The sequence below is a fragment of the Lingula anatina genome, chromosome 3 (assembly GCF_051362555.1).
Source record: "Lingula anatina isolate TDL-2025a chromosome 3, LinAna3.0, whole genome shotgun sequence".
NCBI classification, from domain to species: Eukaryota; Metazoa; Brachiopoda; class Lingulata; order Lingulida; family Lingulidae; genus Lingula; species Lingula anatina.
In genome coordinates, this window is record NC_141769.1 from 29382711 (window position 1) to 29404986 (window position 22276).

At 36.5% G+C, this 22276-nt stretch overlaps 2 protein-coding genes across 2 annotated transcripts; both read right to left on the minus strand.

Moving 5' to 3' along the window:
* Positions 1-4267: 4267 nt before the first annotated feature.
* Positions 4268-15897, minus strand: LOC106168431 (heart- and neural crest derivatives-expressed protein 2). The gene is made up of 2 exons (XM_013547469.2): positions 15288-15897; positions 4268-6811 (listed from the first exon to the last, which is right to left on the minus strand). The coding sequence occupies exons 1-2, from the start codon at positions 15807-15809 to the stop codon at positions 6707-6709; spliced, it is 627 nt and encodes a 208-aa protein (XP_013402923.1). The 5' UTR covers positions 15810-15897; the 3' UTR covers positions 4268-6706.
* Positions 15898-18270: 2373 nt separating this feature from the next.
* LOC147763188 (uncharacterized) lies at positions 18271-21051 on the minus strand. Its single transcript, XM_087008663.1, has 5 exons — positions 21027-21051; positions 20722-20835; positions 20234-20353; positions 19781-19943; positions 18271-19508 (listed from the first exon to the last, which is right to left on the minus strand). The coding sequence occupies exons 2-5, from the start codon at positions 20732-20734 to the stop codon at positions 19319-19321; spliced, it is 486 nt and encodes a 161-aa protein (XP_086864789.1). The 5' UTR covers positions 20735-20835; positions 21027-21051; the 3' UTR covers positions 18271-19318.
* Between the last annotated feature and the right edge of the window lie 1225 nt (positions 21052-22276).

The following is a 22276-nucleotide window of genomic DNA, read 5'->3' on the forward strand; positions in this document are numbered from 1 at the left end:
TTAACATCTTATTATTTGCCAATACATGTATAACTCAATAATTTCCTATCAAATGACCGGATGAGTGTGTCACATGTTCAAGGACGTCTACTTGGCTCCCAGAAAAATGTCTGGGCCACCGGGAGAACCACTGACGACATTTTGCAATAAAACAGTGTCGTGACTACGTGAGTGGACCCCGTGTCGCCAGTTAGCCATGGCGTGACTGCTAGATCCCTTGAGATATGGAGATGACCAGCGCCAAAGGCGGCATTTTATTCATCTCGGCCCCCTCGATCCCGTTGTATGGAGATGAGTGGTCCGGGGGTTCTGCCTTCAGGGCAGGGTCAATAAGTGCAAGTTCGTGTTTTGCTATTATAAGGTAACTTTAAGCTTACGTCTTGAGGTGAAGAAGCAAGGGGAGTTGTCCACTGTTGCTCTTGGATCATCGTAGAAGTCTAAAATGCACGTCCAGTTAGTGCCACAGTGGTAGAATTGTGTTGTCCGCATGAAATGATTATTTTTTGTATACACGTTAAGGTTGACATTTTGTTCTGATTGTAAAGAAGTAGTTGAATTCTTTTTCCTAAGTATTACATTTTCATAATTTTGAAACTGGATGGCATACAGTTCATTTTATCTCCTTCTTATATTTAAGTAGGGTATCAAGGTCATGAAATATTTGATAAAAAAGTAACCTAAACATCATTCATAAAAAAGACTCAAAAGAAGCGTCTGTCTGCTACACGAGGCGTTCAATGACAAAACGAATTTTTGTCTCGGAATTTCAGCTTGCAAGATCAAAAACCTCTTCGTCGTTATAAAAATTACCGACAGCTTTCTAACTCCATGAGACAAGTTAAAGTAGCGATTTATTTTGATGCATGAGTTTGATGTGTGCTTGGATACATTAAAACGCTCTTACTCAGGCGTAAGTGACTGAAGTTACGCGAGAAGTCCCTTGTTCAAAGGGCCACCATTAACTCTAGCAAAGTGCGATACTCCAAGAGGTAATCTTTTTAACATACTCTTGCTATTTACCTACATCATCGATCCAAACGCGCTTCTTCTGACATTATTAAGGCATGAATTGACTACACCCAAGCGTTATATTTTTTATTCTGCTAAAAAGTCCTTCACTCATTTTTTTCTAAGTCTTAGATCTAGATCAGTTTAAAAGTAACTTAATCCGTGTATAAGATGTGATACAGCCTTAGTACATTTACGAAATTTTTCATAAAAATTAACGATGAGTTTGTGTTCCAAAGAACAATGCACGTTTTCATCAACGACAGAATGTTTTTTAAATTCTTTTCTTTTGTTTGCACATTTTCGATGTCTAAAATACTCGTAAACCTGGAGAAAGCACCGAAGTTAAGTGTTCAAGCACTTTTAACGTATATAAAAAGTTGATTCGTTTCATTGTTTCTGTTTTGTAAACCGCGGTCATGACGTGAATTTTCTAATAAAAAAGCGATAGCTTCCAGGTGCGATTTCGCTTAATAATCTACGTACACCAAGTGCACTTTTCTCAAAGAACAGCGTCTTATTTGTGCAAATTTCCCTTTCCACTATTTTTTTCAATCACAGAATAAACACATTTTCCCCCACTACAACGAAATGTTTTCAGTGGCTCTCAAAATAATAAACGCAAAAATGAAAATAACGCGCTCTAGATCTGCCCGGTACCTTTTCAAGTGTTCATTATTATAAAGAAAGTGTGACCACGATGTTTACATTTGCGTTCGGGAAATGATTGATGAGGGTATGTTACACTTCATGACGGAATGTCAGCTGATAAAAGAGTGGCCTGTCTTCAGGAGACAAATGTTTATACCGCCTAAGTTCATGTTTACCAAACTCTCTTCATATTAAAACAACAACACGTTTCCACGCTACCGGCGTGGCACCCTACGGTCTTTTGCCGTGTGCTCTTGGGTTACCAGGTGGGGTGTTTATTTCTCAAGTTAAGCTACCTTTTTAATAAAAATGGGCAACTTGTGAAGAAACACTTAAAGTAGTAATAGCCATATATAGTCTATATACCCATCCTACTATAAAAGCACGCCTCATATTTAGAGAGAGAGAGAGAGAGAGAGAGAGAGAGAGAGAGAGGGGGTGGAGAGAGAGAGAGAGAGAGAGAGAGAGAGAGAGAGAGATTCGTAACATGCAAGCACGTTTTAGAGGTCAAAATGCAGCACGTTGCAGCAGCTTGCACTGGAGCGCGTCAGTCAAATAAATTGACTCACAAGAAAAAAACGCTACCGAATAATCACGATATAAAGATAAGTAATAGAGTTAAACTGGACAGACAGGTTAATTTTAAAACTAAACTCCAACCAAGAAAGAAATTGAGACAACTACAAACTCAGGGCAAAGAACCTTTTTTGTGCATTTTTTTTTTTTTTTTGATAAAATTTGAGAACATTTTGAAAGAGTGACCCCTTAATGCAGGGCTAATTGGTTAAAACAAACTAGACACAGAATGGGGTTGCAGGACGTAACGGGAGACGGTTTGGAACGCCTGCTCATGTGGGCTCGGCCTTGAAGAGCTGTCAAAGCACCGGCAGAAGAATACCCTCTTGTACTGACATAACGCCCTGTCTTTTATTAAAAAAGAAAAGACTTCTACTTAGTCACGTGCAGTATTTCATGACCGCATATTCATTGCGGTGAGACTCAACCTTTAAGTTGCATTGATGACATCTTTGTTCAAGGCATACTATACCGTTATTACTTGACCCATAAGTTACTGTTGGATTTTTCATATACCTATATGGCTCATGTCACTCATATGCCTCACTGATACCCAATGCAGCATACCCCGCATCCATCTAGGTATCGCCACTAATGCAAACTTACGTATACAGCATACAGAAAAATATCAATTCACCTATGATTATAATTGTTATGACGCAGAGCCTAATGATCCTCTTCTTTTCTTTTTAATCTTTGCCATTATTAAATTGAAATACTGGAGCGTATTGAAATACTAGTGCAAATTAATATAATGGAATACGAATGCAAAAAAAAAAAATAATAATAAATAAATACAATCAGAGAATTTTGTCACAACCAGAAAAGATGAGTTGGAATTATTGGAAAAAAATTCCAACCATGCAATAATACATTAAACTCGTTTGTTATTTCTAGCTTTCCGTTCTTATCAATGAGGCATTTTTTCTGACCATTTCCACCACAGTAGCAATTAAATAATCAATCGCGTCTCCCTCCCACTTTCTAATCGGAACTTGTTTATCGCGGAGTAACGCCACCGCGTCTGAACACTGACAGCATACACTAACAGTTGATTTTTTTCCTCAATCCTAGTTATTTTAGTCTCTGTATCACTTGCTGCTCAAACCCCTCAGCCTGTCGAAAACGATTTTCTAGACCCATATATTAGTTACCAATGTTTTAAAGGTTAGATTGTAGAGACAGCTACCAATACAAGGTGAGCGTCCACACCATGGGGATAAAAGACTTGTAGTTATCATTAATTTGGGTTAAAGTTATCTGGTTTAAATATTTTAGTCATTTTTAGTCATTCTCGGTAGCAATATGCTACTACTTTAAAATATAAATCACACGTGATACAGAATAAGGCATCTACTTCTTATATGCTGTCATTCTTTTTCTGATATTTAGCATAAGCAATCAATTTTTAATCTAGCGGAATCAACAAATGGAAATCAAAGCTACTTAATTTATTTTATAAAAACCTTCTTTAGAACAGGCGGACGAAAATAGAAATTCTCTTTTGCTTTTACTAAGACATTTTAAACGATCTTTCCTTGTATTGATCGGGGAATTGCTCCAACATAAGCATATTGATTTCAGTACCACGTGCCTGCTTCTAGTAATTAGATTTGTAAACTTGTAATTTACATGCTACGTCGATTCAATGAGTCCCTCAATAAATTTGAAATAAGTACTACACCGGTCGCTTGAATTATCTTCTTCGTTCTTTTCTATGGCCACACGAGACCGTCTTTCTTGTGTGTCGCCGGTTTGATAATTGGATCTTTTTTGTTTGGAATTTCCTCTGTAATTTTGACAATTTTCATTTTCTTTTCATTCATGTCACAGAACACAAAGTCGCGACAACGATTAGGTTTTCCGATTAATTTCATTTCATGCTACGACTACTACGTAAAAGAAATAATATTTCCATCATAATAACGATAGAAGTTTAAGTTAAATTTTTATACACGTTTCCTGTATTTTTTTCTTTCAGATAGGAGCACGGAAAACCCCTCGAAAAGCGCAATGGAATACAACAAATACATTTTCTAACATGGAAAACACTGTTTTATTCATTGGTCATAGGTAACCACGTGTAATCCGCAAATTAGCACCACTCTTTAAAATTATTGAAGAATTTGATTTAAAACAGCACCAAGATATCTCGATATCTAATCTCTCTTGTCTACGTGTTATTCAGTCCCTTAATTAAAAGTGACACATAGAGACCTGTATAACAACACACAGATAGATATATAAATATACAAATGTCCACGACCTCTGTATTTACAAGTATTTAGATGTTGCGATAGGCGTGCATCAGTTCACAATGAACATACTGAACAAACACCAGCTACAATGTTTACCTCGTCTTCAACCCTTATAATAATTAACCCATTGGCTATACACACACTGGCAATGACGTGATCTTCACCGGAGTCGACTTAATAAATAAGTCCATTGACATGAGGAAGATTTATCACTTTCCTATACGATTACGGTGTACGTTTACATGCAAGGAGTAAACAATAGTGCGGATGATCTAAGAGTCTGGGCGAGAGCGGCTACCGCTCCCTCAGCGTCGCCGAGCGTATTTCATCGGTGACGTGGAGAAGCCGTCGATGGATCCTGCACCGATTTAACGGCAAATTGTTGACATTCCCTACATACAAAGACCCTCTTCTCGCAGACTACTTACTCACTTACCGACGAAATTGAAGAATAAAGACACTGACCTTAATAAAATTTGGATTTAATTACAGATCTTGATAACAAAATTTTTTAAGTTCAAACCTGAAAAATGTTTTCTTCATAATATATACACTTGAAAATGCTTAAATCTGAACGCGCTAGGAAAGTTGGCAAATTTAAAAAAACTCAAAATTAAAAAAAAATTATGACATGCAGTCACAGATATTCGTTTTACAACAGATACTTTCAGCAATCAACTGTACCTATGCTAAAAAACACCCTTACCATCTTAAAGTAACATTATAAGTTACTACCAATGAGTTATTTTCATAGCTGTGATCATTTTCTTTTTGAGCAGAAAATATTCTGAACATTTTCGATAATAACAATTAAGGGTCTTAAAAAATAAATACCAGTTGGCTTTTTTTCGTGAGATTTTTCGATCTTTTCTCAACAAAACTACGCTGTTATATCACATGGTCAGACCACAATTGATTTATAAGTTTTTCTTGCTACTTGAACACTGTCCAACAGAGTGACTAATTATAGAAAGAAGGAAAAAAAGCCAATGATTAAGCCCCTCCAAAGCGGACACCAGGTTAAGCATACCTTGACCTTTTGGATGACTTAATTTGTGTACTGCCGATTAGGGCTCTGATCAAATTAAAATGCACCATTTTTGCGATCATTCGCTATCCCTGTTCTGGATCCCCGACACTGAGATCAACTCTTGACTTTCATGGTAATGGGAGTTATACCGATTCCTGGCTGCAATGTCTAAGACGAGGACGCGACGTGGATATCGTCAGCGAATTACATCCCCAAATCTGGATGATCAGTTTTGGAGTCGACCTCGTAGTCACGCGTTATGAAAAGGCCTGCCCCATCAATTAACTCGATCACGACCCTGCTTAAGAACTTTTCCGCAGAAAAAAACTCAAATCTCTTGCTTAAATACTTACGAGACCGACGCTGTACTAAGCTTTTTAACTTTTGAGCGATATACATGTAGGCTTATTTAAGATATTGTCAAAATGTCGTCTCTAAGTTTGTGCGACATGTGAACTGTTTTCACTTATATATCTTATAATAATAATCAATTACATATACCTAAATATATCTATTTATCTACACATAAACATATTTAATATAGTAATATCATAAATAATGGACACATAGTTATGCATATTTTCATATATGATATAAATAAAATAATTCTATTTATAATAAGTCAGAAAGTAAAACACGAACAGTGTGACTTGACTTTCAACCTCACGTTGCATGAATAAATAAAACAGTATTACACTCACACTTTATCACATCTTTTTTTGAGATTTGATTTACAGAAATTCTTGGCACAAATAAACTCCCCGAGGATTGCTAACAGGAGAATCCTGTCAATAGCAATAATACTGTGTTTTCACAAAGGCTGACCTGAACGTTCTCCCTTGGCACGTAGTCTTCATGGTACAGCGTGCAGATATTCAGGTTTCTAATGGAATATAGTTTTTTCCTCTCTCTCTTCACTCCTCTTGAAACTGAGAAACCCCAAGCGTTACTACAGGTTGTCATGGAGACGAGACTCGTGCGTTTACGTTACTTGGAGGTGGGGATTGATAATCACTTCAAAAGTTCTCGAACGTTCTGGGCTGAAAATCTGTAGTACGCCGAGAGTAGAGTTTCTCTTGTTTCTTTGTAATTTCTTAGTGACAGAAGCAGGTCTATTTTCTGTGAAAACCATTTGCGTAATTTGACGTAAGATTTCGCTGGATTTCCCACGGTTTTGCTGCGGTCACTCCGCTTGTTTTAACTCCTGAGCCCAAACATGTTGAGGCCAACCCGTTCTGCCCTTCCCTTTCTTCGTGTCTCCTCCGCTCAACGTGTTATTAAGTTCCGCCTAGTAAAAAAGAGAGAACGATTAGTTTGACCTCAATATTACATATTATTATATGTGAATTAAGTGTTTTTTAATTGCAAATTAAAAAATCCACAATGGTAACGGGCGATTGAACGCCACTGAAAAGGTAAACAAGGGCTTTATGCATGGACAACGCAAAATAATAATAACAACATCACAATAATTTATCGTGTTAATTCAAAGTTCATTATAAATTTGAGTATTTTCCTGAAATATTTTTTATTAATGTACGAACAACCGTTTTCTGCGACCTGAATCAAGCTTCTCGTTCAAAATGTAATATTCCTGCCACGAAACCTCAATTCTGGAAGTGCCGATCGAGTGGCCCTAATGTATTTATACCAGAGATACATCTTAAGATAAAGCAATACTTTCGAGTCTACTAGCACTTAAACAAGTCTCCATTAGGCTCGCCGTTCTCTCAATCAAACCCGACATTTAAAGGCAAAGTGAATTTAGAGCACAAGCCAAAGAAGTTTTTTCTTTCATATTAAACTCTCACTTTTAAACAACCCGTAAGTGAATCAGTGACGATATTGAGATGCAAAATGTTATATCTCGAATCGAGAAAGCCACTTTAACTTAAGCAGGGTAGGATTGACTGAAGATCTTGATTTTGTCTCCGTCTAACGAAGATGATCCGCGTGTTTAACTTTCTATAGACTGACAAAGATGATTGAAAAGCCATAAAGGTTTCAAAATTTCACAACAATCTTGAAAAATATCAGTTGGTAATGGACTATTATTCGCATATAAGTGGAGTAAATGTCGATATAATTACGAAGAATGTAAATGAAAATATTATCGTAGCCTAAGTAATTTAATAATCTTCCCGCACATGTTTACGACATAATTAAAAAACATCAATATTAGATCCCATGGGAGCTATTTCATCCATCCCCTTGAAAATTGTGTCTCGCTCTTTAGCATAGGCCTGTTATTAGCTCTGATAATAGAAATGGGAATTAAACTAATTACTCTGAATTTGTACCTACAAATTGATATTAAATTGCTTTAGCTGGTTTGCCGTAGGACAGTGTTGAAATGATTAGCGGGCTTCATTCTCATCCGTGGTGTAATCAACCGCACAATTATCTACATTTGGTAGAAATAAGAATGATAATTGACTGTAGTGCAATGCTAATATGCCGGACAGCAAATCGCCTACTCTAAACATTACCAAAACTTTCTTCTTCAAATTCGCATTTTTTTGTGTGTATGTGTGTGAAAAAAACTTATATAATTTTTTCTTGATTTGGTTCCTCAATCTGTACTAATTACCTCAAAAAGTAGAAGAACTTGTTTGTGGCAAACAGAAAATAAATGCTTATATAAATAAATTAATAAATCTTTCAGAATTTAGCATTTTATCATATTCTTGTCAGTGTCAGATATGACGGCAAGACAGCCTCACCACCAGCACTTATTGTGTTTAAAAATGTACATTTGACAAGACATTCTTGAGTCTATCCGGGTTGTGTTTAGAAAAAGAAACAGATGGGAACGAAACCATTTCTTAAGACGGCATGATTTCAGTATCACAATATTTGACACTTAAGAAGTAAAGAACTGATAACGCGTGCGTTTCATGACTACAGAGTGAGAGAGAGAAAGAGAATGCACCCAGAATGTTAAACGCAAACAAGATAACTTACGTACTAAACTCGAGGGGCGGAGGTAAACAGACGCCCCGAAATGAACATCCGTATCGTTAAAAACCCAACAAACCCACGTAATAAACTGTGGCAGTCATCGACAAATTGACACCAGTTTATAACAAAATAACACAAGCATATCCAGGAATGATTACATGAACTAAAGTTTCCCGCGCGCAGAAAAGAGCTGTCAACGCCGTGATCTTCTTAAAAGAGATCACCATCTGCCGGGTTCAATTTTCGTACCTTTTTGAAAAAATGTTCAAAGTCGTTCAGTATCCATGTTTAAAGGACAATGTTCATGTAAAAATCCATTTCTCGAATTTTGAAGATACAGCACTCAATCTATACACTAGAGGTATGTTTTAATCGATCCCCGCCATTTAAAAATTATAAAAACAATCTATTAGTAGAAAAAAAAGCGTTTTAGTAAACCTCACCTCAATATGCAAAAATGAAGCAACAGATCTGGGTCACGTGGTACTGTGACGACAATCACGATAAAGGTCTATGAGACTCTGAGCTGCAGAGAGTATGTTGCATACAGACGGAGAAGTTAAGGAAAGTTGTGTAGAACGGAGTTGAGGAATTTTCGTTATGCCTCGGTGTGTTGCCGTGGGATTCAGCAAAATTGCAGCTCTCGTTGACAATCTTTCTTTGTCTGTGACGGTCTTCCGTGACTTACTTACTAACTTCGGTGACAATAGTTGCGATGCTCTAGATCATGGTCACCTCAGGTGGTTTAGATCATATCAAGAGCTGGTAGTCTTTCAGATTAACTGTCATCAGTTGGCAAACTTACTGATTGCTGATGCATTTTAAATGCATTGTAGTTGACCAAAAGCTCGTTTACAACAAACCTGTTAATTATGCACCGCTGCAATTCCCAAGCCAGGTAATAACAGGTATGAAACTCGTCTTGGTGGGCTTTCATATTTTTCAATATATCTCATTTATTTCATGGGGTTATTTTATTGGTATTTGTAAATGACGTTAAATATCAATACTTAAACAATTAAGTTCAAACACGGTCGCGAACATTAATAAAAGAAATTGCTCTCAGGGTATCTTGAAGCTTCCGTGGAAGAAAACGTGTTGAGGAAAAACAGGAAAAAGAGCGTTATATTAAAGAAAAAATGGGAACTGCTATAATAAAATGGTTCGTTATCCTAATTCGTTTATGCTTTGAGGATTTGTTTCTGAAGATTATTTCATCTGAAATATTAAATAATTTAAAAGATTGATCATTTTATAACTTGAAACGCAAATTCTGCGTCAGTACGCAATTTTTTTTTTTTTTTTTTTTTTTTTTTTTTTTGCAAATTTGTAAGCTTATAACACCGTGCTATTATAAAGATCTACTCAAGAAAAAAATTTGCTTGGGTAAAATTGAGTACGGAATGAACTGGAGACACTTGGCTTGTCATTAAGTTTACACGAAAATATGTCAGGTAACTTTATACTGTCTTTGAAAGAGTAAAGATTGAAAGATAATTTTAGACAAACTTTGACGGGGGAAATACCTACAAAGAGTAATGGGCTATTTCGCCAACATCTTGTTGAAAATTTTACACTGCAATTCTATTCAAATAAGCTAAGGAACTAATTGCCAAATTAATACTCTCATCACATAACAGGGGGGTAACCAGACCTGCAAAAATTGTACGCACATATTTAAAAAGATTACAAGCACATACAGCAAAATGTAGACTTACGCAAAACATTAAGGACAGCGTACCGTAATCACAGCAAATGTACCTCATATAGTAGCTTAATTTCCATTAATAATAAAATCATCATTTAAGTCAAAAATATTCTTGCGATTTAATAACTATTTTAATTTACCCAGAACGGTATATTTATTTTAAAGGCGGTTAACTGAAATATAGTTTTATGATTTGTTTGTGAAAATTGCCCATGTCACCCTGTTAGTTTGGAGGTCTAAGCTGGATCAAGTCCGTGTTAAAATTCCTATGAAGTTGTGCAGGAAAAATTCTTCCTTTCTTTCTCTAGCTCCTCGATAAACCTGGTGTTCAGATTTTATCTAGTACCCCCAGGTCTACGGGAGCTGCGCTTTGTAACTAACGCACAGGTAGATTTTTACCTGAGATAACTGGAGTAAAGCTTAGATAGAAAGTGCGTTCGATACAAGCAAGACAAATTGAATGCCATTTAACCCTCTAATTAAGAGGTAAAGGAAGTTCCAGTTAGATGGATGATTAAGATAGGACTTGTCAAGGTAACGGGCATTGTTTACCTCAGTTTAATAAAAGTATGCAAGACGGAGTGTCAGCGGTTTAATAAAATAAATTGAATTTCACAAATAACATGGACCTCATATGCAATAATCAACATTTCCCTTAACTCATTCAAATGCAGTGTTTTATACAACTTGGGATAACCATAATGAAATGCTTGTTAAAGAAATGACTAGACGGGAAATGGTTTTACACAGCTTCACGAGGATTTAGACCCCTCGGGTAAGAGATTTGAATGAGTATAAACTTTTATCAGAAGCCAGATAGAGAAGTCGTCTTACAGGTAGACAATGCAGCTCAGTTTGACAGCTAAGCACGCTCTGTTCTCCAGTGGCTCGATTGTCGTCATTGGACCACGTGACCACGTAGCTCATTAACTCCCAGGCCGAGCAAATAGGACGTTTTTTAAAGCCAAAAATTTACAAAATGAGCTTTTAATTTGTGTATTTGGATTAAGATATCGTTAGTTGGGCATGTTTTCTGAAGAATATGTTCCGTTCAGGCCATTCTGACGGCATGAAGCAAACCCTTTAAGCAACTATACAGTGGTCAATTATACTTTAAAATAATGCACATCTGCGGAAAACATTATTGGAAGTCTTGTCATGATTTTTAAAAACTGTCTGATACCGCAAACATCTGCTGTTGCGTCAGAGCAATAAACAAACAGACCACTAGACCCCTGGTTGCATCTGTTCGTCTGAAGACGCCAGCCAAACCTTTCCTCTCCTCTAACCTCTCTGGCTACAGAGAAACCCCATTAAAACATTAACCGCGCATTCATTATCATGAACTAGACAATTAATACCATTTAACAGAGGATTTTGCCTCCTAATGAAAATTGAACGGGAAAACTTTGACATCGAGCTTATCAGTCAAGTCGAGCTGTCAAGGAAGAACAATAGCGATAAGGAATCTTGGATTCATACAGTTTCTTTATCAATTACGAATTACATTAAAAAAGGCAAATAAGAGCCAAGCACTGAGGTTGATTGGGAAATATTTGCTTCAATTTCTCCCTACCAATCTCGCCTTAGGGGTGAAATAAGTGGTGCGTTTTTGAAAATCCAATTAACAAACAGCAGATGCAGAAGATACAAGCAAATGGCATTTAAAATGATGATTTAATAAAAAAAAAAAACATCCCAAGTTTAAAAATGTTTAGCACCGTTGTTTTCTGTTTTGTTGAAGCATTTTGTAATTAAAGTCAATTACTTACATTGAAGATTGTTACAATGTCACCAATACTTTATTTCGATTAAAGTATGAATTAGACTGTTTTCAGAAAATGCCTACTTAGTTTTTCTCCTGAAGTTATAAATTCTACATTCGTATGTTCATTTAAACAATACATTATAAAAATAAAGATTATCAAACTCATTTTGAAAATCGAATAAATCTCTGCATTTTAACCCATTTCTGTTTTTGAAGTTGATTCAGAACTTTGCTATTTTAATTCAATTTCAGAAGAAAATGCGGAAGATTCACATATTCGCCAGTTTTTATGATAGTCCGTTGAGTGACCGGCAGCGCTAGGCGGAGTCACTCTAATGAGCTTCCCCTTTTTTCAATGCCTCTGCTTATTAGGTTTCTATATCATAAAGCTCGGGGCGGCCCCTAGTTGGGGTTTTCAAGTCGGACTGCGAGATAATAACGTGAGCTTACCTGCCACTGTGTTATCAAAATGCAGAGATAACAGATTGTGTGCGGGAGTTTTTCAATGGACATTATTCCGCTTAATTTGCAATCTCACAACATCGAGGATTGCCATATTATCTCATGTGTTAATTTGTAATCGCGGAAGATTCTTCCGATTGCAATTTTCTGCATAGTTAGCGATTGTTCACATTTCAGTGGACAGGTGTCAAAAATGTTAGTTTTGTATTCTATTGTTGGTGGTCACTATGAACAGATAAGAAGACCGGGGAAATTACTTAATTGATATATGTGAAAATTGCTGATTACACAGTACTGTTCTGTGAGATTTCAAATATAGCCTAGGCCTATAGATATCTCGCATACAACAGTTAACTATTTTCATTTTTTTAATTTCCCTTTTATAAAAATGTACTGCAAAAGGTAAATATTATTTTGAACATTAAAAAAATCTAGAAATTATTTCAGGGAAATATTTCCCTGGAATCATGAAGTCAGATAAAAAACTGTAGGTTTTTGTAAGTTAATATCTATGTTTCGATACGATGTTTTTAAAAAAATAATTTCCAAGGTCGTACCGCAGGGGGATTTAATCTCTTCTTAGAGGTATTTCAATCCACTTTCGCACGCGTCGCCGTAAAAAAACGCCATTATGGTTGAAACCAAATGCAAGTTTAAACTACTGTTATTGTTTGCCTTGTCACTGGTCATTTATTTTCTATCGATGACAAATTGTGCATGGTGCGTGCTTTGGGCACGCTATGTATGATAGCTGGTCAGTAAGTTCAGTGACCAGTCCACTCTGTGACCATCTACACAACAATCGGCCAAACGGTAAATGGATTTGGGACATTGCTGTACGGTTTCGGTTCACAATCACAAAATAACACAACGCTTTGCCCAAATGCATAAAAATCTTTTTTGTGATTCTTTGCAATTTGATTTTCATAAGTTTGTGTCTTGCGTAATTTATGTATTACAGTATGCACTTTATCCCATCGACTGTCTTTTTTTTCTGAATTTACAGCAATACTTATTTTTACAAATAATAAGTCAAAACCTAGGAAGGTATTTCTTCGGGTCATTTCGTTTCAGTACTAAAACTGTCATTTTTGTTATCAATAAATTAACCTATTAGGAAATACATGTACATTATACCCAAACACATTTAATATCATGTCTACTCATATATCATAGATGTATACTAGGGTTTATGAACGGCAAAGGTTGGACTTAAGTCTCGATCTGTAACCGAGTGTGCTCTAACCTAATATGAAACGCACCTCGATGTACTTGAGAGCATGCGATGGCGACAGGAACGCCGAGGAACGCGCTGATTGACAAGAAGACGCACTTGTTTGGTACATGTAGAATACCTTCACCCCGCTGAACGATAGCCTGCGAGGGTCTCCGGTCTACCCGCCGGGCGACCTGCGTCACTGTCACACGAAGGACGTTAAGTGTCTTCTCTTACTCTCCAGCAGTCGTCAGCGAGGACTGATTGGGATTTCGCTCAGCTGACACTTAGCCACTTTTCGAATTCCACTCTGCACAAAATATTGCGTTTTATACAACTTGAGGATTTAATTCAAATTAATTTATTTACCAGAATATCTTGCTTTGGTTAGAGTGAAAAACGGAAGATATTTTCGAGTCCTTGGTGAGTAATTCTAGTGCACGGCAGACGGTCATTTCGTGAGATTTTACGAGCTTTCACACAAGGGGCTTACTTCAGCTGTCTCTCTTTGTATCGGGATGTCTGGAGTTTAAACATGCTGCAATATTTACTAGAACAGTGTCTATATTCAGAGGCCTCTGTGCTGACAAATACATATCTTCAAGAATGGGAAATATGTACAAATAGTTGACTTGTTTTGATCCCTCTCCTGCTCCAGGTGGGTGACCAGTAGTGAGAAAATAAATTGATCGGGGAAAATTCTGCCCATCTGTTTGCACTTGGTTATAATACAGCGGCATTACCACGAGAATTACATTACATTTTGATATTTTATCTTCGGTTATATACGCTTAATAAACTATATTACATGTGGAAAATATGGACAGATATAAAAAGTTAACTGTTTTGACATAGTTTAATTGAAAACTTGTGTAATGAAAACCTGCAGTTCTTCTACGCTTTAAAGTTTAGATACAATATTTTCATAGAAAATCACGTTTAGTTACTTAATCATTATAGAATTATAAAATTTGCTGTATCTTTTAGGGAACTGATAAAAGTTATTATTATTATTGCTTATCAATTTTTTATACATTTTTGCAAATATAACTAACTAATACTCGGGAGCCATAAGATTTAGAATGGAATAATCATCGAGGTGGGGAATGTCCATAGATTTGCTCAAAAGACAAAATTAATAAAAAGGCAAATAAATAGTAATATATATTTAAATAAATCCATACAAAAGAAATTATTGATTTAAAAATATTAGTTGAAAGTGAAATTTACAGCTCGCTTCATTTTAAGCATAAGGTTTTTATTGTGATTTATTGAGTGCTTTTCGAGATTCATTTTTACAGCAATCATGTCTAAATTTCCACAAATTTGGATTAAAGAATGGCAATATACAAATTAATGAGTCAAGATTAAAATAAAAGCCGTCTTCCTAAAAACACACGGTAATGACAAAAACTGACAGAATTTGTTTTAATTTATATTCAGGTCAAGGGTGACTAAAAAGTATGTCTTAATTTTAACCCACTTTTGGAGCAAACATGTTAACCAACTCCTTCACTCTGATAGTTTGCCTATAAATGAAAAAACAGAATGGACTACTTATATTGGGAATTGCCATTGAAATTTACAATATATATAAAGTTATTAAGATATAATAGTGTAAATGTGAAATATTCAAGGATCATATTTACCAGTTCCCTTTTCCTCCTGTCTTCTTTGCTCTCTAATTTCTTAGTAATCTCCGCCTTGAATCCACCCTCCGTTAAGTTAGGGTCATCTTTGGCCAAAATGTCCATTAAATAGGCAATATAACTAGTGGCCAGCCTTAAAGTTTTGATTTTTGACAGTTTTGTATCTGAGGGGACGTTGGGTATACACCCCCTCAGGTCAGCAAAGGCAGTGTTAATACTCAGAGTACGGCGTCTTTCCTTCTTGTTGGCGGACACCCGTCTCTTAACTACTCGAACGCGAGTCTCTGGGTTAAACTGAGCAAACGATTGCATGGGACCGAGTCCCTGGAATTCTGTGATTTGTCCGCAGTATTGGTCCGGCGACATGGGCTGCATCTCCCCAGCACCGTTGGTGAACATCCAGTGCTGAAAGTACGCGGGACCGGGGTCGGGTCGCTCGGGGTAGGCGGCCTGGTGGTACGGGTACATTTCCGGCATAGGGCCTGGGTGGAAATTTTGAGGATACCCACTTACCAAACTCATCTTGTGTTAATTGTGTCCAGTATCTCAGGGGCTAGCGACACCCTTGTGCTGATCTGCTAAATAATGATACATGTAGATGTCGAGGAATATCCATATATTTATCTCTGACGGTGTGTGAGCAGCGCCAGGGACGTCGACCAATCAGAAGGCTGGATTTTGATTGACAGCGCAATGGATGTCAAACACATAGGTTACGTGCACGCTTGAATTGTGATAAACGTTGGCCCAACACATGCGGGAAGACTACAGAATTTTGGGAAAAAGGAAGTCAACTTCAGATATGTTTATGGATCGTAATTGTAAAATTTACTTTAGAGACCAAAGTTTATTTCTCGCTTGAATAAATTGTTTGGTTGACTCATAATTCTAGTGTCGCCTCCGAGGCTCACGAGTTAACTATACCCGCGACTCTCTTATCGAGCGTTCAATCGTGGAGTTCAGCGCGTATTATCGCGACTGAAAGATGGACACACGCCAGTGGATACTTGATAGCGTTACCAAGGCAACCAGAACTACCGTCTCCAAATTTGTAACCCTAGATGAAGACGTATCAGCCACAGGAAGATTTGGCTGTCAGTTGTACCGAATACGTTGTGACACGAAGTCGACTCACTGGAAATAGGACCCCCAACGCGCAGGCTGAAATTGACACTAATTCGATTACTTCTTAATGCCCGCCCCTCCTGCCGCCTCAGACGAACCACATTAAGTGGGCCGTCGACTCATTGAATAATCATTTATTTATTTCTCCCATCAAATGTATCCTCAGATCTTACCTTTAGTCAAAGGATTCGAAACTGCAACAAACCGGGATAGGTTACTGTATGTATACACAGACATAGTTAAGTAGGAGAATTAATTACACGCGGCTCCGCTTGTCTATACCATTACTAGCATTTCCGGGATTATGACTTTCTTAATGGCTCGCTGGTAGCGTTATCTGTCTAATGAAGACCCAATCTTCTTATTTCGGGGATCTGTTACGGTGACACCCATGCTACATTAACTATCCACCGTGTAGACTGCACGTGAAATAATAATGAATTGTACACAAGATGCAAATAGAGGCGCGTGTAAACGTAAACATGGAGGCAAGACGGTCTCTCAGAAAATTAGCTTAAATGATTATATACATCTTACAATCACGGAGGATGGGGGAGGAGAGGAGGGGAGTTTTTCGTGAAAATAAAGCCAGTTTTGTAATTGTATCGTATGGCATAAACATGCAGCATTGAAACATTTACCTTTCATTTCTCGTAAAGAACACTAAAGTTCGATTTGACGCTGGAAAGCTCGTTTTGGCAAGCGGTCGAATGAATTACTGTACGGTCGAGACCACCTAATTAAAAAGTAAATCCTGAAGACTCGTACAGACACAGTGTTTTAATGGATGAACTATGTTTTATTGGATTTTGATATGAAAGAATAAATATCGAAAGCCGCGACCAAGGCCTGGCTAAAGGAATACCTCATACAGTGTTTTAAATCAAAGCTCGGGCAAGCTTTCGGGGTGATTACGTATGCAAGTGCCTTTTATTTTCTTTAGATAGTCGATTTATCTTTTAATGTTTGCTTACAGGTATTTTGTATTTTATAAGATTCGACAGCTTGAGGGATGTGCGGTAAAAAAAGTCATTCTAACATTTTTTTGGTGTTGCCGACAATTTCCCCTTGTTGCTGACCAATATCCTATTATTGCCCTGCAATACCTCAATTTATATTTAAGAACCTTTTATGACAACCAGGCCAATTTTACGGTTTCATGCTGTACCTTTATTGTCACTTCCAGTTTGAGCGGAATTTTAGAGCAGAAGACATCTAATGTGAGAAAGTGTTAACGACACCCTTCAGACTATAATTAGAGAAATTAGGGATAAAAAAGACAGGAAAAAAACATAGTTGAATTAAGTCTTTAACTAAACACAAAATATGTTTATCGATGTGGATAATTTTTTTTAAATTCTGTATTAAAAGTATTAAAAATTTTAACAATAAAAATGAAAAGGAATAAGGGGTTTGAGATTTTAAACACGCCGCTTCACTATGTAATATTTTATACAATGAAATTCTAGATAAACTTCACGAAAAATTCTATTGTAAAACTAAGAGCCAAGTAGAAGTTGCTACAGCTGAGTAATGTAACCTGCATCGTATATTAATCTCAACTAACACATTGCAATACAGGCCCGTAGCCATTGACCCTAACGTGGAGGCCAACCCACCCTAACCGTTTCATTAAAACTAATAAGCTGTCTGGGTAGGTTTCAGACGAGGCAAGTACCTTCAAGGAAGGACATTATGCAAGCCAGTGAACAGCGGTTCCATGGGGATGGGGGTGTCGTTCATTTTTTCTTGGGATAGGTCTGAGCGAGGGGGGATATATCCATCATTCTGCTCCGGGGAGCGTGTTGTTGGGTTGGAAGGGGACTCTCCCTGGATATAAATGTTTTTTTAATGTAAATACGCATTTTTCCTGCAGATAAAAATAGCACACAGACACTCCCTACATTATTCTGTTTATTAATTATTCCCTTCATGCTTTCTGAATAAAAAGAGAACAAACACACCAGTGTCGTTCGAATTCCTAAAACTCCTGCATGGAATATTAGGCAAATGTTACAGGTTGCTCATTTTCTGGCCAGCTAAAAGACCATTGGAAGAACTTGTACATACTCCTATCACTACGGCTAAATACATGTACACTTATATATAGCGTTTTAATCCTAAGCTCAGGCGACATGCGGTCATCCGGCATCTGACAAGTGCTGACACCGACTAAAAACAACGGAAAATTAAGGAAATTGTGCCATGTCTATACACTAAAGTAGCAAAAGTTATATTACTGAAAGGTTTTTAAAATCTAAATGGTAAAAAAAGAAATAAATTAAGAATAATTTTGGTGGGAGGGCGACTGCACCTCTGAACCGCGGTTAAAAAAAAAGGCCAAAAGGCCATCCAACATTTTTGCTTTTAACATACATATTAACACAGGCGAACACACCTGTTTGGCGTGAGATTTTTAAAGCTGTAGATTCTTTTACGAGCAAGCATTTTCTGATTGTTGCAGTTGGCAGTAGTTCGTGTATGCAGCAAGCTTATTGTGCTACAGTGACAAATTATTTGTTGATATATTAAACTGTAGCACCATTTTATCCTTTAAAGTATAATTGAGTTTTCTCGTGTCATGAGCGATATTTGAAAATAAAGGTATACTCAAAACCTAGTTGAACAACATTGATAAAAAGTACGCATTTCCGAAATGTGTTAGCGATGCTGGAAGCATTGTGGCGTGGCGCTTGGGTATGCCTCGTCACATAGCGTTATTTGAACGACAACGCAATCTGTTATCAGATGCATTTAATTCATAAATGGTAACGAATTCCAAACAAACGATTTCACCATTCAGCACAGTCCTGGACGAAGGAGGATTAGCTGTCAGCTATGGGGTTTGCTTTACAATCAGGAGTAAGAAAAAGATGCTGAAATAACTCTGACGACGTCATTGACTTTCAGGCGCGAAGAAGAAGCTCATCTGACTTAATGGACGCAGCACCTATGTTTTTAGTGTCGTCTGCCGCGCTGTCTTCATTTTCCGCAGCGACTGTGTCTTTTGTGCTTATTTCATCCTCTTCAGAGACTTTGTACTTCTCTCCTGGGTTTTTCTGCTCCTCCTGCTGCTCGTCAAGTGGCCTCACCTTTCTTTGAAAATACACACTCTATTTTAATAATCGAAAATAACAATAGTATTATTAATATTCAAATAAATATCAAGACACAGACAATGTGAAGTAAAACGAACACCCTTAAATTAATAATAATGTCAGGTATTTTAAAAAAGTTAATTATTTGATTAATAAGAGGCAATGTTAACATGAAAAGAGCATTCATCACCATTTAGCACTTTTAACTTTACATAAAATGTCTCAAATCAAAGTAATAGTTAAAAATATTCAAGGCACTCAACTAAATACCTTTTCCTTTTGTTACGCTTCCATAGAAAAAATATAAAACAACAGCAAGGTACGAACACTAGTAACCCAAGGATTCCGAGTAGTCCTATTACCGGTGGAGTAGAATCAGTAATACTAGTGCTTCCAGAAGGAATATTTGAATAAGCTCGATTGTTAGAAATTGCTGCAACAGTCAGATATTTAAAAAATCATCAAAAATATTCAACGATTCATTAGATATATAATAAAATATTGGTAAATATATAAGAACTGTTTATTGTGTCATCCTGACAACCAACGAAATCGGTAATAAAGGGTCGGAAATATTACCGGCAAATTTACATAAAGCGCCTCTTAACAATAATTACTGTTCCCCGTTTTACTGAATATTTCTTTGGTATTGTAAAGCGCACTTACCGACAAACTGTGTGAGTGTTAACATAATTTTATTTATCTAAAACTCGATATTCTTACCCATCTCATTCTCGCATCTCGTCCCATTGAAATCTTCCAAGCACGTGCAACTGAAGTTTCCCGCCAAATTTTCACAAGTTGCGTTGTTTTGACAAGGGCTATCGCCACATTCATCAATGTCTTCAATAGGTAAATGAATTGTATGATACAGATTTATTTGTGGAATCTCAGTTATTAAAAAATTTAAAGTAATGTAAATCAAACGGTGCTTCTTTTAGTAGTAAAGAGCACAGTGTCTCGGTGGTTATAGATCGAACTTGAACAAATTATCAAATTAATTTCCTAGCTCACTTAAAGAGAAATTAGAGGATGTATAATCTAAGTTCTTTATAACTTTTTTGGACAATGGAAGTCAGCAGCCACCTATAGCACTCTTATTTCACTGTGCATATATCTATTAAAACTTCCTAACAATCGGACGGTTTTTACACTATGATAGACATGCCATACAGAACTTCAAACCTCGACATTGTCCAACATGTACGTACCCGTTTCGCACATGTCTCCAATGAAACCAACTGGACATGTGCAGTTGAAACCGTTCAGCAAGTTGTTGCACGTGCCACTATTTACGCATGGGTTACTGAGGCATTCATCTACGTCTGTAATAAATATAACAGTACGTGAGTAAACCTGCCACCACATTTCAAGTTATATTGTTTGAATTCTAAATTAAAGGAATATGTGTGCAAATGCAAAACAAAAATACACAACCCCCCTGCAAAACTTGTTTGACGGCATGTAGAACCTTTGAATGCATAAATCAATCTGACTTTAAGAATTGACAGTGTACCTGTCTCGCAGTTGACTCCTGTAAAACCAATGAGGAATACCAGCCCGCTTGGCGCCAGGTGTCGCTAGTGTGAATTCAGTCCTTCTACAGTCGCCATGTTGGATATTATATACGTTGGACTGTGGTACTGGCCTTAATAAACATGCCTCAGTATTGTTGTGTACCTGAATGTCAAAGTCGGCAAGGTGGGCATAATTTTCTTGAGGATTCAGGGCTTCGTTTGAAGTGAAGGGTTGCCCATGTCAAAACACCTTCCATGTTAAAGGGACAGTTACAACTTGACCCAGGCACAGTAATTAGGCCCCTAAAGATAGACGAGTTGCCTCAAAAAGAATACACGTAAAAAGGTTAATTGATCTTGGCAAAACTTATGATGTTTTGGAAAGAGAGCTCCATAGCAAGAAAGTGCCCCTAGGAAGTATGATTTATCAAAGTGCATTTTCTTATGTCCGTAATTTCAGAAGAGTTGTCAGTAAAAATATATAAGTGCCGGTAGCCTACTACCTGCATAAGGTTGTGTTATTAAGTAATATCCTTTTTTATTGGTGTATTGAGCATGACCGGTAATGTAAATTAAATAATTATTTTTATTTAAAATCATTATTCAGTACCTCGTAAGAATCATAAAACTAGGTATAATTAGATAATTTATTTGTTCATGTATAGATGCAATTTCTCAGCCAATGGAATAATTAATGCATGTTTGGAAATCTTTTTGTAACAGTTTAAGAAATAAAATTTAAAGAAAGAAAACATTTTATAAATGAACAGTTTTTGTTCTTTTTTTTTTTACAAAATAGCACTTCTCAATTGTTTTACTCGAGTAGAAACACCATATTATTTCATCGCTCTGAAAATTCATTAAAAAGCAGCAAAACCAAATATTTAAACAAAATAATAATTCAGTCCATAGTAAAAACCATGAAACCATGTAATACTTAGATAATTTATTTGTGCTATAACTTTCCTGAATATATAGCTGCAATTTTTCAGCCAATGGATTACTGTAGGTATGGAAAACTTTTTGTAACGGTTTAAGAAATAAAAATTAAAGAAAGCAAACATTTTACAAATTAACACAGTTTTTTGTTCCTTTTTACAAAATAGTACTTATGAATTATTTTACTTGAATAGAACTACCACATTATGTCATCACTTTGAAAATTCTTTAAAAAGCAGAAAAACCAAATTATTTGCTGTAAATACAACTAGCAATTTATTTCATCCCACTGAAATACTTTACAAAATTG

What these genes read in the sequence shown, in the direction of transcription:
- LOC106168431 (XM_013547469.2), bottom strand. Translation starts at nt 15,809, where the DNA reads ATGAGTTTGGTAAGTGGGTATCCTCAAAATTTCCACCCAGGCCCTATG. An exon ending in ACAGGAGGAAAAGGGAACTG is followed by an intron (nt 6,812 to 15,287) that starts GTAAATATGATC and finishes CTTTTTTACTAG; the next exon opens with GCGGAACTTAATAACACGTT.
- LOC147763188 (XM_087008663.1), bottom strand. An exon ending in GAGATGCGAGAATGAGATGG is followed by an intron (nt 19,944 to 20,233) that starts GTAAGAATATCG and finishes TGACTGTTGCAG; the next exon opens with CAATTTCTAACAATCGAGCT. An exon ending in AAGCGTAACAAAAGGAAAAG is followed by an intron (nt 19,509 to 19,780) that starts GTATTTAGTTGA and finishes GTATTTTCAAAG; the next exon opens with AAAGGTGAGGCCACTTGACG.